General features: G+C 46.9%; 1 protein-coding gene across 1 annotated transcript in view; it reads right to left on the minus strand.

The window, feature by feature from the left end:
• Window positions 1–15,263, minus strand: part of NRG2 (neuregulin 2) — a 94,193-nt gene that overhangs the window by 23,553 nt on the left and 55,377 nt on the right. The window contains exons 5-6 of the mRNA XM_014959672.1: window positions 14,318–14,438; window positions 1,810–1,886 (exon numbers count right to left, since the gene is read on the minus strand). Coding sequence (XP_014815158.1) covers window positions 1,810–1,886; window positions 14,318–14,438 — 198 coding nt within the window. The remainder of the gene's footprint in view (window positions 1–1,809; window positions 1,887–14,317; window positions 14,439–15,263) is intronic.

Raw genomic sequence — 15,263 nt, forward strand, 5'->3', positions numbered from 1 at the left:
CTGAAAAACAGAAAGGAAACCCTTTTGCATCAGGTTAAAGATCAAAACAGAACATTTTGTTTTGCCATTTTAAAAGAGCTTACTTGGATGTTTTGTCTGAAAGAATGAATCAATGGATGTTTCAACTCTGGAAGCCAATTTGGAACAAAAGGCAATGTAAAAACACGAAGCTGTCCCAGGGGCCTCACAAAGCCCATTTGCATCTTGTCTGTATACTCTGTAGAAGGGAGTCCAACGCCAGCACTTGCCAGCTATTAGCACGTGTTAATGACACTCCTGCTATTGCCAGTTCAGGATGACAACTGGCAGGATTTCTCACAGAGTGGTGGGAGAGGGAGTACTGGCAATCAAGGAGTCATCATACAGAGGCATTTCTCGTCTGGTTGCCGCTAATTAAAGCTTCTCTTGTGGCTCTTTTTAAAAAGCCTCTTTTTGAAACCACCATTTGTGGTAGTCCAAACAGCCAGTGTGGAAGCAGGATGGATCACACAGAGGGTCACTGTGGCCAATGTCCTGCACTGTAACTGTGCCTTCTTTCAAGCCAGTCCTTACCCAGACCAGGATCCCACTGCTGGGACACTGTCTGAATACACAGCCAGGAAAATTACCTGCCTTGAACAAAGCAAGCTAATGACGTCTATAAGCAAGGCATCTCTGGAACCCTAGAGGCTGTAGGAACTAGAAACTGGGAGGCACTAAGTGCAAGGACTCTAAGGTATTTACACCCACTGCATATGAGGCTAAAGGACTGGTCACTATAGTTATGCACAACCCTATATGCAAGGCTGTCCAACCCCCTAGGGAAGACAGGAACATCTCTGTGCAGAGATGCCCAGTCAGCAGATCTAGCCCATATACTGTGTGATGCTGAGGCGTGGGAAACCATGAGGCAGTGCCAGTCACCAGTGTGACCTCTGGAGCTCCAGGTGTGCAGGTGTGCCCTCTCCAGCCCTCTGGGCATGCTCCAGGATCTGAATCCAAGCGAGCCTTCAACCATCTCACCTGAACAGCAGCTGATGCTTGGTTTAGCTTCTGGAAACAGAAGCACAACCTCACCTTGGGGGAATTCTCATGACAGCCCTCGCTGTGATTTCCTCAGTTGGTACAGAGAGACTCACACACCCCTTCGCAAGAGTCGTGGGAAAATGCTCATCTCTTGCACTGCACAACACAGCCCGTTTTGAGCCAGCAATGCTAGAGATACAGCTTATCACACAGAGTGTTCTCACACAGCACACCACATAACCTTGTGCCTTATTTGCATTTTGCATGAAAAGAGCAAGCAACATTAAGTTCAATCAGAAATGAAAGAAGAACCCATTCTAAAAAATGGGGAGATAACAAGAGCCCTGATTCTCCTCTTGGACACGATCGCAGCTCCTCTTACGGCCAAGCAGAGCTGGGAGCGCACAAGACAGGAAGAGGGCTCTTGGAGAACAGAAGAACCTGCTTTAAGGACACAACACAGAGCTACAATAACCAGGGAGAGAGAGAAGTAGAAAGAGACATACTGGAGAAGCTGACCATTGCGAAATGCTGACATCGGTCTCCCGTGAATTCGATCGGACACCTACCGGAAGAAAGAAAACCAGAAAGAGAGAAACAAGATAGCAAAATGACACCCAAACAGACTGAACTAGGCCCCTTCTGATCCCTTTCATGGCTCCTATCCGTCTGCTCTCAGCTTTCACCCTTACCTGCATCCCTAAGCCCTAGCCAAAGAGCCATCCCTGACTAGACCACTCTACATCCACCGCTGTGCCCAGGAGGTTTTAAGTAGTGTGGTGCATTTTTTGTCTTCAAACATACTTTGCTTAGGATCTGGCATGTACAATCGCAAAGGCAGTTTCTCCAAACATCTCTGTCCGAAGAATCCATTTGGACATCTGGAGGGGAAAAGGGGAGAAATCACAGAACATGTCTGGCACCATTCTTGAGGCTAAGGTCAAAAATAAAAAGTGCATTGCGATGAATGGAAAAAATAAAGGCTTTACATGCGTATTTACTCTTTGCTTTGCTTTAACCAGGCACCTGAAACATCAGCATTCCAGCTCTGGTTTTGGCCTGCCTCTTCAAGCAGCCAAGCAAACCCCTCCTTTCCTCCTCTGCCTGCCTCCTTACTTCTCACCTGCTAGAAGCACCAGCTGGCAGGAAGACCTAGATGGGCTGGATGCTACTTTCAGAGACTCCCCTTGGAGCTGCTCTGTAGACAAGAGTGGCAAGAGGCACCACAGAGTGGTGAGCAGCTGCTCAGGTGACAGCAAGCATTGTGCAGGGCAAGCATCTTCCCGTTATTACCCCAAAAGTACCCACAGGATGTTCCAGGGAAAAGGGTTATGTTGCAGTTAGAGAAAAAGCATGGGGAGAGTCTCTGTGTTAACAGAGAGAAAGAGACAGAGAAGAAAGCTGAACCAAACAGGTCTCACATGCAGCCCGACTGCAAGGCTCTTCTGACCAATGTTACATGATGGGCCATGATGTGCCAGCTCATGCATCACCAGTTATACATTAGCATGGTGCTGCAGTGGTAGGGCTGGTGCCCTGTGGATGAGGGCTACCAGATGCGTGCACCAGCTCATGAGTAAGCTCCCTGGAGCAGTTCCCAAGCTGAGCCAGCTTTGGGGAGCATGGGGACATGGGCAGGGGTGCAGGCAGGAGCTGCTGAACCATGCACGGTGCAGCAGTCACAGCTGCGGGTGAACCTGGGAAGCAACAGGGGCTCAGCTGTGGGTGGCCCCGAGGCACTTATCTCTCTCCCTCATTTCACATCTTTTCTTCTGGCCTCCTTGGACAGTCCATCAAAGATATCCCTAGCTTTCTTGAAGTCCCAGCTCTTACCTGTCTGTCCCACAACTCCCTCTCTCCCCAAATGACTTCTCCCCCCTCTGAGCTTAAGATGGTTTATCATTGCACCTAACATCTTAATATCTGTTTTCCAACTTCCCAGGGTAAGCAGGGCTGTAGGCTCTGTGCCTCATACATGCCAGACCTTCCTTGCTCTCAGATGCCACCCGCAAGACCACACAGTGTTCAGCAGACCCCAGCTGGTCCATGGAGAAGGGACTGAAAGACACCTCAGCAAAATGGATGTGGACCGGAGGCAGATGTCAATGGCTTAGCTCCCTGCCAGTCCACTTCAAAGGACAGCAAGCAGCCAGAGCAGCCATGGCACAGCGTCAGACGGCTTGTCCCAACCTGCACATATGTGGGGTGGAGCAGGGCAGGTTTGGGTCCAGGTCCCATGTGCGCACTGACAGTCCGGATGGGCAGTGCAGATCTGACCCTTTTGTGCCTTTCAAAAGTATGATAACGCCTGCTCCCAGTCTGTGGTCATAGTGAAGGAGATGAGGCTTTGATGTTTAGTATGACCAAAGCTTTACAGTTCCAAAGTTTATTGGAACTGTAATTAGTTCTGTACTGTAGGAATTAGTTCTGTACTGTTGCTCAAGGGCTATGGCAGCACCTGTTCTTGACAGATTTATGTTTAGATGGCAAGTTACAGATATGCAACTCCAGTGGCAATAAAAAAAAAGTCAAGAAGAGAGATGAATTCCTGCATCTCTCTACTTGCTAAAGGGAACACAGCTTTTTTCAGAAACTATTCAGTTCCTTTGGGGATAAGAGGTAGACATTAGAGAAGTCTTCCCTATTCATCATGACTGAACCCCTTGATTTTTAATGGTTCTCCCTCATCATGGGCTGACACGTGAGGGAGCATTAGGAGCTCTCAGCGGCTGCACCAGCTGTACAGACCTAGGGTGCACCAGCCCATCTGTCAGGCCTGCAAGGATACAGTCTTCTCTGAGCTGGAGGGCTCCTCTCCAAATAGGAGAGGTGAGAGTCAACTGAGGTCTGAGGAAGGACTTGAGGAGGCACCAGGTGGCTGGTCACAAGGCAGGACAAGATATAAAGATCTCCTGATGGACATGGCTGGTGCCATTCCCCCAGTGCATAGATGTCTAATCTCCACCTGGAGACCTGCATTAGCACTGTCAGGGGGGAAGGCTGAGGCATTTGCTGGCACACTGATATACCTGTGCCACAGACTCATAAAGGATGCCATCTGCATGTGGGACAACCTGCTGGTACTCCAGAGGAGCCTCAGTGCCTCTGGAGAAAGGAAGATTTTTCCCTCTGTAGAGGAGGACTGGGTTAGAGAGCACTTGGCCAAACTAGACATCCATGAGTCCATGGGCCCAGATGGGACGCACCCGTTGAGTGCTGAGAGAACTAGCAGATGTTATTGCTGGGCCACTCTCTATCAAGTTCGAAAGGTCATGGAGAATAAGAGAGGTGCCTGAGGACTGGAGAAAGGCAAATATCACTCCAGTGATCAAAAAGGGCAAGATGGAGGACCTGGGAAACTACAGGCCAGTTAGCCTCACCTCTGTCCCTGGGAAGGTAATGGAGCGATTCATTCTGGATGTTATCTCCGAACACGTTGAAGACCAGGAAGTTAGTGGAAGTGGTCAACATGGATTTACCATGGGTAAATCATGCTTGACCAATCTGATAGCCTTCTATGATGTTATAACTGGATGGCTGGATGAGGGGAGAGCAGCAGATGTCATCTACCTTGACTTCAGCAAGGCTTTTGACACTGTCTCCCATAACATCCTCATTAGGAAATTAAGGAAGTGTGGGCTAGACGAGGGGGCAGTGAGGTGGATTGAGAGCTGGCTGTGTGACAGGACTCAGAGGATTGTAATTAATGAAGCAAAGTCAAGTTGGAGGCCTGTAACCAGTGGAGTCCCCCAGGGGTCAATATTTGGTCCAGTCTTGTTCAACATATTCATCACTGACCTGGACGAGGGGACAGAGTGTATCCTCAGCAAGTTGGGTGATGATACCAAACTGGGAGGGCTGGCTCACACTCCAGAGGGCTGTGCCGCCATCCAGTGTGACCTGGACAGGCTGGAGAGCTGGGCAGAGAAGAACCTCATGAGGTTCAATAAAGGCAAATGTAGGGTCCTGCAGCTGGGGAGGAAGAATACCAGACACCAATATAGATTAGGGGTGGACCTGCTGGAAAGCACTTCTGAGGAGAATGATCTGGGGGTCCTGCTGGAGAGTAAACTATCCATGAGCCAGCAATGGGCCCTTGTGGCCAAGAGGGCCAATGGAATCCTGGGCTGCATAGGAAAGAGTGTGGCCAGTAGGTCGAGGGAGGTCATTCTCCCCCTCTGCTCCACACTGGTGAGGCCACAACTGGAATACTGCATCCAGTTCTGGGCTCCCCAGTTCAAGAGAGACAGGGAACTACTGGAGAGAGTGCAGCATAGGGCAACAAAGATGATTAAGGGATTGGAACACCTTCCTGATGAGGAAAGGCTGAGAGACCTGGGACTCTTTAGCCTGGAGAAGAGAAGGCCGAGGGGAGACCTTATTAATACTTATAAGTACCTGAAGGATGGGCTGAAGGATGGAGCCAGACTCTTTTCAGTGGTTCCCAGTGACAGGATGAGGGGCAATGGGCACAAGCTGGAACATAGGAAGTTCCACTCAAATATGAGGATGTACTTCTTTACGGTGAGGGTGACAGAGCACTGGAACAGGCTGCCCAGGGAGGTTGTGCAGTTCCTTCTCTGGAGATCTTCAAGACCTGTTTGGATACAGTCCTGAATAATGTGCTATAGGCAGTCCTGCTTTGGCAGGGGAGTTAGACTAGATGATCTCTAGAAGGTCCCTTCCAACTCCAACAACTCCATGATTCCATGACGCCTACAGGGGACCTGCAGGCACATGTCTGAATCCAGCATGATCCAAGGAGAAAATATAGCCAAAAGGCTGCATAATCTTTCCATCCCATCTATTGTCCTCTCCATCTCAATGTCTCCACAGCTCCCAACCTGTCAATCTTTCCCCTAAAGAATGCATTTCCCAGTTCTCCCTCCAACAGAAGAAAGCTTTGGAAGGCTTTGACTGAAGTGGCTTTGGTATTTGATTTCTTGCTGGTTTTCACTGCAGTTTTGTTAGGTCTTCACTGAGCAAAAATCTGGTGCACCCTCACTGCCCATGACCAAACTTCTGTGCTCCACAGCATCTGTTTTTTGGGGCCTGTGCTAACACCTCCATGTGAGAGTGTGCTGGGCTATTTATGCAGTCCCCTGCTTGGGGAGAACTTCAGGGCACGGCTCTGCATAAGGCTTCACTGAACTCCCTAGTCATACATTTCAGTTTTTTGTTATCCAAGTCACTTTTGAATGTGGAAATCTAACTCCATGGTCAGGCAAAGATCTTTGAAAAATTTACCCTCCTTTCTCATTCTTGGATGTTGATCTTGAAGCACAGGAGTGGGAGACATACCAGAAACGTCATTTCTATAGCAGAATAGCAGGGAGCACATCCAGCACCCAAGGAAAGCTCAGGCCAAGGGGTTACCATCGGACATGAGGCCTGTTGACTTCCCCTTGATGAAGCAGAGGGAAGTGGATTGAAAAAGATACCCTGTTCGCAATCTAAGAGTACAAACCACAGGCAGCTGCGTGATGCAGACTCACAAGGACTGCCCAAGGAAAGCATGACTTTGAAGGAACCTTTAAGAGATTGCACTGGGGATTGAACAAGACATCCAAAACAGAAGGTATCTTCCCAATCCTTTTTGAAGTCTATCCATCACCACTGATAGAGTCATGAATTATTCACAGAGTCTTCAAGGGTATCCAGTTTAGCTTGCAACATGCTGCCCATTTGTCTGGGATCTGAGATTTCACGCATGTTGGAAGCACATCGAAGAGCCTCAAGGGTGCTGCTGAATTAAGCAAATGTCCTACCCACCTCAGAAAGGGGCACTTTGTCTGAAAGCAGCCAAAACTATCTCAGGTGCACATCTGCAAGAGGTCAGCCTAGGCTGGAACTTCAGTGTCACTGAAGCTGCTTGCCATTAAGGAAAGACTGAAAATTAAGGGAAAAGTCGTGGAAGGTAATAAAAACTCAGAGAAAGAAACTGGTGAGAATGAAAAAGCAAAACAGAAAAGTGTCAAAGAAGCTTTGATGTCAAAACAGCTACCATATAGCCCATCTTCAGATCTCTCCAGTCAGCCTAGCGTGGGTGGGAAGGAGAGCGTTCTAGACAGAAGGCAGTAGATAACTGTCTTCTCTGTGTCTAGGACAGCTCAGGCTTTTCATCTTCAGTTACTAGTGAATCAGCACTGGGAAAAGTGACAGAAAAGAAGCCCTCATGAACATGAGCACCTTCTGTCAACTCTGTAGCTAGCATACAAGCTGCCAAGACACATGTGCCACTCCGGCATCCCTGGATGTTGATTCCTCATAAGCAAGGCTGCTGGCAGCAACAGTGACCAAGAGATCTCTGAAAGCATGCAGTGCTGATGTTTCCTTTGTGGTTTTTTTTCAGCTGTCTCATACTGGCTGGTGGAGATGATTTGTTATTTATTACTATGGCTCCAGATGTGACTTCTAGGAAAGAAATTTCCAGCGTGCATGGCACATGAGTCTACCAGTCTGGACAGGAAAAGCAATGGAAAGCACCTCTTGTGCATGCAGAATCTGTTGCCTGTGGCAAGGGCTTCTTCAGTGCCCAAGCATACAGCCCAAGAGACAAATCTGAAAGTGAAAGCTCATTAAGATCAAGAGCCACCAGATGGTCTTTGATCATCCTTCTTCCTGTACATTTGACCCTGGTCAAGAGGTTTTGGCTGGCTATCCCAGCAAAATGGAGTCCCTCCTCCTTTTGAAAGCTCTTGCAGGGACTACACAGATGGTGGACTATTCCTGGACTTCCTGGCCCACTCACTGGCATAAGGGAGGCCCGATGTGTCTCTCCTCAAATGCCAAGGGAAGAGGACAAAGCTGTGTCTGTAGAAACAGCCTTGGGGAAGTACAAGGCTGCATCAACCTCTTGCAGACAGCACCTTGTCCCGTCTCTAGCCTGTGTGGAGAACCCCCAAGACTGCCCTTACTTAACACCATCCCCCTGTGCCTAACCAGGTGCATGAAAATTAAAAAAAAAAGCCACATCTGAAAATTTACTACTTGTAAATGCCATTGATAAAATGAGTCTGGGATTTTTCTGTCCAGATGCTATCGTTGCTGGAAAATGCTCAATTCTTTTTTTCAGTTTTGACCAATTCCTTAAGAATTTTTTTTTACCTCATTTTGAAAACATCCACAAAGTTCTGCTTGCAGTTTACATGGTAAAAAAATGTAGTAAGGTGATCAGTCAAATAAAGTGTCTTAAAAAGTACAAATGAAAATGGCTTGAATGACCCATTCCTATGTTGTTTGCAGAGCACTTACTTATGCAAATTGAAAAGCTTTGACCTTTTGCTCTGTGTCAGGACAGACCAATAATTATTGTTAATGATTATTTGCTACTCTTAATTAATAACTTCATTATGATAATGTTCCTGCTGGAAGCAAAACTTTTTCTGCCCAGCTGTTGATCTAAATCTTGCAAGGGTTGGCATTATTTCCTTTGCTCCCCCAGATCTTAATTAAAGTATGTCAAATTCAGATCTCATAATCCAATCCATGTTATAGAAGAATGTGAACGAGCAGGTGCTTCAAAATAACAGGATATGGAGAAGCTGCAGCAGAAGGACACAATGCACTGATATAAGCTAATGGAGTAATGTTTTAAGCATGTTGCTTATTTGTGCGAAGGGCTGAAAAAGAAGACAGTTCTGTCATTGTCCCCTGACCAGTCCCAGATGATCAGGCTCTGGAAAGCCACAAAAGGCTAGACTCCACAAAATCGCTGATGGGAAGAGAAGAAAGCAACCAGAATAAATGCAGAGGCCTTATCCAGAGCAGCTAATCAAGGCATGTTTGTTTTATAGTTGAGTCCAAACCACAGGGACACCCACTTCTGGGCTCAGTGAAGACAACAATGTACCTCTGACTGAGCTGTGGGAGCTCAGGAGGATCTGTGCTGTTGTCTTCACTGAGCCTCACTGTTTCAGGATCAGCTTCCACACCAACGGTTCTTAAGGGTCTGCTACAGTTATACGTGCATTTAAAAGGACACATTGAACAGGATGCATAGACAGGCCACTTGAATCCAAAAAGGTACTTGATCTCATGACCTAGGATGACAGACAGCATGCAAAACCCAATGAATGAGTCCTGGCTGGTCCAGGAGATTTGGAACAGGACGTGGAGATTTCACCCCAAGCTCAACACTGTGTGCTCTTCATTTGCAAGGACGTTGCAACACCTCCCCTCAGAACTGCTCACATATCCATGGCAAAGTGACATACTTGTGCCTGTGCAACGTGCAACTTGTGCTGACCAAACCAGTAGAGTCACTGAGGGGGATAGCATAGCTCCTGACACCACAGGAGAGCTGAGCAACCTGTGTAGCAAGGAGGACCACAGCTGAACAAGATCAGCCTGATGTTCATCTCTTTGAATGGTGCTCTGGAAAAGCACCGGGGAGCTGGCAATGTGACTAACCCTTCAGAATGATCTTTCCCCTTTTCTGGGAAAATCTGCAGGAACCAATATAGAAAGAGGACACAAGCCAATGGGCTTCTAGGAAGTGAATATATAATTTTGTAATTTGGTGATTTGCATACATCCACTAGTTTAAAAATTAATTGATCTTTTCTCTGTTGCTTTGTTCTGTTTTTTTATTCTCTCCTTGACTTTCACTTTTCATCCAAAGTCCTCCAGGCTTCTGACCTGACTCTCTCACGTAATGCAATGCTGTCAGCCCAAGCCCAGAGAGTTGGTTTATCTGTCAGCTTTTGTAAATCCTTTGGCCTGACTCTTGCAAGTCAACTGGTGCAATGTGATGGGGGAGTGTTGCTCTATAAAGCTCTTTAAGTCTTCACAGCCTATGCAATTTAGGAAGATCCTGGACCAGGGTACCAGGACTTTGATTACAGCAACCACACAAAATAATCAAGAGGTCCATTTGAGTGGGCAGAGAATGGCCAGGCAGCAATGATACTTGGCTTTGTTTCTTTCTTTGCTGGGAGAACCCCAACTGTAGATAAAGCGTGACAAGACCTAGCCAGGGAAAAGAACATTTCTCCTGTGATACACACACTAGCACAACCCTGCGGGACATGGTGCCCAGCAATAAAAGGTTAGAGCAGCCTCAAACTACTCCAAGTTGTGCCAAGAACCCAGTGGTCTCCAGAGCAGAGGCAGACCTGAGATCATAGGCTGTTTGCCCTCCCAAGTGCTACGTTCAGATGGACACAACTAACCAGTCACCGTTCTTCTGTGTCTCAGCCCAGCTTAAGGTCTTGAGACTTGTTTGTGTGCATCCCTTTGGCAGGCACTGGAATTTGCTCTACTCAAACTCGCCACTTCTCTACAGTTACAGTGAGAAAACAGTCCAACTCGTAAGACCTCTCTGAGCAAAATGGTCTGGAAAAGGGTCGAGAAATTCTTCCTGTCAACAAGAGCCTGGGGCTTTTTAATTTACTAAGGCTGTTGAGTCACTTCTGTATGTGTGTGGCTCAGTGATTTTCTGGGTTTATGCTGAAAATTTTCAGAATATCTGAGGCAGATCACACTTCTCCCATCTAGCTTCCAGGTGGTCTGTTTGAGAGTACAGATTATATCATGTTCAGATTTCCATTGACACTAGCATGTGTAGAATTAACTTCAAATAAGGACAAAATTATAAAATTACAAAATCCAGAAAAGACTTAATTTCTGGAACAGCTCCAAGTCCATTCTGGGCTCTTCCCTGATGAAGAAAATGCATTGTCCAAGGTCTAGCTGAAGTGTATAGAAAAGGATGGAGGAGGTGTGGTTACAGGCAAACAGTTTGTTTCCCAGAATTTATAAGACCAGGAGGAACATGCTTCTGGGAAGCCTGTAAAAAATAATAACAAAAGGCCAGAGGCCAATTTAGGTGATATCTGTAACAAATCAAGCAAAAGCCTTTTCCGGAGAAGAAAGAATTTGAGAACCCAGCTGTTCTTTTTGCTCCTGAAGACCAGGGGTAACATCTACAGGAAGGATCCCCCATTTTTGTGGACAGCTGAAAACAATGAAATCCACTCCATGAAGCTGATTACAGGATGGTGGCAGGTAGTGAACAAGAACACTCTAAAATTATGTTTTCTGATAGCTGGTATTGGAAGGGCTGGTAACATCACATGGGTGCTGGGGTGCTGAAATCTCCTTAGCACTTGGTGAAGGAGGACTGCAAGCAGGCACACAGTACCGGAAGACTCCCCAAGGCCCTGCTGACTCTAATCAAAACAGCAAATTGGGAACAGTGCATGAACACACATGTCGTTCCTGGTTCAACATGCCCACACGGCTCTTGTTTTATCTCCGAGGCATTTGAAGAGGTTGTGTGCCTTCAGAAGGGCCTATCAATCTTCTCCATGCTCATGCCTCAGAGTCCGGAGGACCATGCTGGTTCCCACGTGAGTTCAGAAATGCAGGCCAAAGCCTGCATCTTTGAGTCCTCTAATTTCTCCTCCAAATCTGTACCATTTTATCTTTCACATGCCACAGCAGCAGGTCTCCTGTCCTGGTGTAAGGCGGAAGCTGTGAAACATTTCAGCATTTTGCTAGTTTGCAGGTAGGTATGTGAAGTCCATTTATCCATCATTAGCCTTACCCAAGAATTGTACATGTTATTGGGAAAGCCATTTTATGGGAAATACTATGTTCAGTTCAAATACTTCTGCATTCTTCAATAACGATTGCCTTTTGGAGTCCAGAAACTCCAAAATTATACCACTTCAAAAGCCAGGATTTCTTATCTTCAGTCTATGATTTAATGATAAAAACACCCAAGGAGAATGAGCATCCAGATATCTCCTCAAGTACTAAAATCAGAAATTACTGTTCTGTGTGGAAGTGACTTAGGTCCCCTGGGATCCTTTTAACTGTCTTTTCTGGCAGATGAATAGTGACAGCGCAGACCTTCAAAGCACCTCCTTTTGGTTAACACTTTGCTGCCCTCCCATATACACCCACTCAATTCCCACCTGTTTTTAGCAATTCTTATCTTGGGACTCATAAGAAAAGGAAATAATTTTACCATCTGCAAGTAAGGAATTAAGGCTTTCAAATGATATGAAATAATTAGGTCTGTTTCATATGGCACACAAAATCTTAATGGAATCCATCACTGAGCTTCCCCTCTGTTCATCGGCTATCACAGCAGCCTGGTTTGAAGGTAGACTTCGCAAGGCTGGAATCACTTTGGTTAAAACAGTGTATCTGCTGAAGACACTTGATAACCAGCACGTATATCCTCCATTAGGAAAAACAGACTCTTACCATTATAGCTGCATATGGCAGGGATTCAGGTAAGTCTTGCTGTAATTAGAAATTGGTCCAATTTGAAAAGTCTTATTCTGGATTCAAGTTCTTCCCAAAAGAAATAGCCTTGAAATCGTGGCTTTTGGCACCACCACGTTGCTTATAGATAGTGATATTGATTCATACACTCCTTCAGGCTTCAAGGGTTGACCCCTTCCCAGCATGGAAAGACTGGGACTGCTGGGGCTTCCCTGGAGCAACAGTTACACCAGAATAGCTGCTGTGAATTTGATTCATCATATGGGCCTTCCCCCATGTTTCCTATGGGGAACACTAGCCAGATGAACTTACAGGATCACCAAGAAGCCAATGGTAGACACAACTACCCTAAAGATCTGTGATGTATAAGGGCTGCTCTCACTTCACACACATGGAAAATGTGGAGGACCACAGCATCTGATTTCTGTCCTATCTGTCTTTTTTCATGGCTGAAGAGGCAAGCCTAGGAGAACCGGAAGATGGTTTCATCCTATGTCCTTCCTGCCATAGCTGATCTGGCATTGAAAAGTGAGAGCACAGCAACTCAGCAGAGTGCATTTTCACATGGTAATTCCTACTGCTCCCCGCCAAAACAAAGGAGCACAGGGAGGAGTTGTGCACAATCCAGCTTTCAGCCCTTCCAGGAGGGGTAATGGTTCTGTTCAGATGTGCCTAAAGAGCAGAGGTTTCTAGTGAGCATCAGACCACACAGTGGTACTAGGTCAGCATCCACAGATGTAAATACCTTTGGCTGTACATCTCCACAGAGGGGTCTCTGAGCCTTGCAAGGAGAAAACAGTCAGCTCTGGGCTTCTCCAAGCTGGGCACAGTGACACCTGGATCCCCAGGTTTGCTTAGAACCTGACTGCATCTGCTCAGCAAATGCACACCCAGGGCACCAAATGCCCAATTCACAGGAGCCCTGGGGCAGGTGCTTTGGGTATCTACATCTCTGGCACTGGCAATCAAACTGCACTTTTCATTCACGGTCCCCATTAGGTTGAAGGGTGAGCTATGAGATGCTATTTGGCTTGCTGGCTGTGATCAGTTTGAACCAGGGGTGAAAGTTCTCACATCCCATTCCACGTCCCTTGGACTATGCAGCCCCACTTTAACCTCTCCAAGAAATTTCATTTTAAGGGTTTTTTGCAAGTTTTAACACTTGAAGGAGAGAAATAAAAAAACCACAGCTTGCCATAAAGTGGCAGAGAGCAGCGAAAAGCTGTGTGCTAAACCCACGCCTGGGCCCATGAGGTGCAGACAGGGAAGGGAAGAGGCCAATCTCAGCAAGTGAACCCTTCGGTCACAGTGGTTCTACACTGGGGAAAACCCCTCTGCTCAGAGGAGAGGAGATGTCAGCCTGGGACATGAAGCTTTGGCCTAGCTCAAGGAGAGCAAAAGGGACCCAACCTTCCCTGAAGCTACAGAGGAGAAAGGGAAGAAAGGAAAAGGAAACAGCCAGGATAAACACATCCATAAAGGAAGAGTCAGGACAAGTGAATAGTGGCACTCACACCAAAAAAAAGAAAATATGAACCCTCTTCCCCCTCCCCCACCCCCACCCCCCGAGTCTCTCTTTCTGAACCTGCCCAGCTCAAACTGCAATTGCTAGGAGAATTTCAGAGCTACCTCTCCTCCAGCAGTTGCACAGAGGTCTCCTCTCCCCCAGCAGTTGCATAGAGGTCTCCTCTCCCCCAGCCAAGTAATTTCCACATTGACACAAGAACTACACTCACTTACTTGCAAGAGAGCTGATTAATCCCCTCGATGTAGTAGCATACCCCACCATTGACACAATAGGACTTGGCTGTTTCGTTGCATTTTCTAGCATGCCCAGACCAGGAGGAGAGAGTTGTGGTTACTGCAGGGAAAAAAACACACACACACACAAAAAGGATATCGAGTCTCTCTTTCTGAACCTGCCCAGCTCAAACTGCAATTGCTAGGAGAATTTCAGAGCTACCTCTCCTCCAGCAGTTGCACAGAGGTCTCCTCTCCCCCAGCAGTTGCATAGAGGTCTCCTCTCCCCCAGCCAAGTAATTTCCACATTGACACAAGAACTACACTCACTTACTTGCAAGAGAGCTGATTAATCCCCTCGATGTAGTAGCATACCCCACCATTGACACAATAGGACTTGGCTGTTTCGTTGCATTTTCTAGCATGCCCAGACCAGGAGGAGAGAGTTGTGGTTACTGCAGGGAAAAAAACACACACACACACAAAAAGGATATATTGTTATTTCCTTTGTTGGGCAATTCTGATTTCTTAGATGATTTTCAACTAGTTTATTTGCCAAGCTAAAAACCCCAGAGCTACAAACTTCAGCCTGTGCCTTTAGACCCACCTTCACCTCTCCAGGTCCTGGGGCTGCGACTTGACCTTTCCCACCAAAAGTGGTCAAGTGAGTGAGGAGTTGAGGACATGGCTTCCTCTAAGCAGCCAGCATGTCAGGACAAGATCATCTTTTTGGCAAGCTGTAGGGAAATGTGCCCCTTTCCCACCTCTCCTTGCCCTCCCCTCATACATGCATGCAACCCTGCACCAGCAGGCAGGCGGGAGGTTTGGTAGAACATGTGCTGCAGAGTCACAAAGCCACAGTAGCAAGCTGCTGAGGCCTGATTTGCATCACGATACAGGACCAAGATCCAGAGATACAGCAGGGAACGCTTCATTGTACACATCTCCAGAAGGAAATAAGTTTTCAGGGGAAAAAGCAAGTACCCTCATTGTCCCCGGAACAGGTCCAGCACAAGCAAGAACAGCTCCATCTCTCCCTCCCCTGTTTCTGAGCATTTCTCTCTCATGCCCCAATGGGGCTGCCTCAAGAGACCAAGCAGAAGTTCAGCAGTAGGAATGAGCAAGCCCCAGGCTGTGCTAAGAGTGAAGCAGCCAGCATGACTCAAGTTCTGGGGGGTACAGATGCTTTTCCAAATCCCAATCTCTTTCTGGAAAAAAGCTTTCTAGCCATGTAAGGTATAAAACAAAACTAATGATACTCTGCAGAGTTTCACTGCAAT

Source organism: Calidris pugnax, unplaced genomic scaffold, assembly GCF_001431845.1.
Source record: "Calidris pugnax isolate Ruff unplaced genomic scaffold, ASM143184v1 scaffold418, whole genome shotgun sequence".
Classification (NCBI taxonomy): Eukaryota; Metazoa; Chordata; class Aves; order Charadriiformes; family Scolopacidae; genus Calidris; species Calidris pugnax.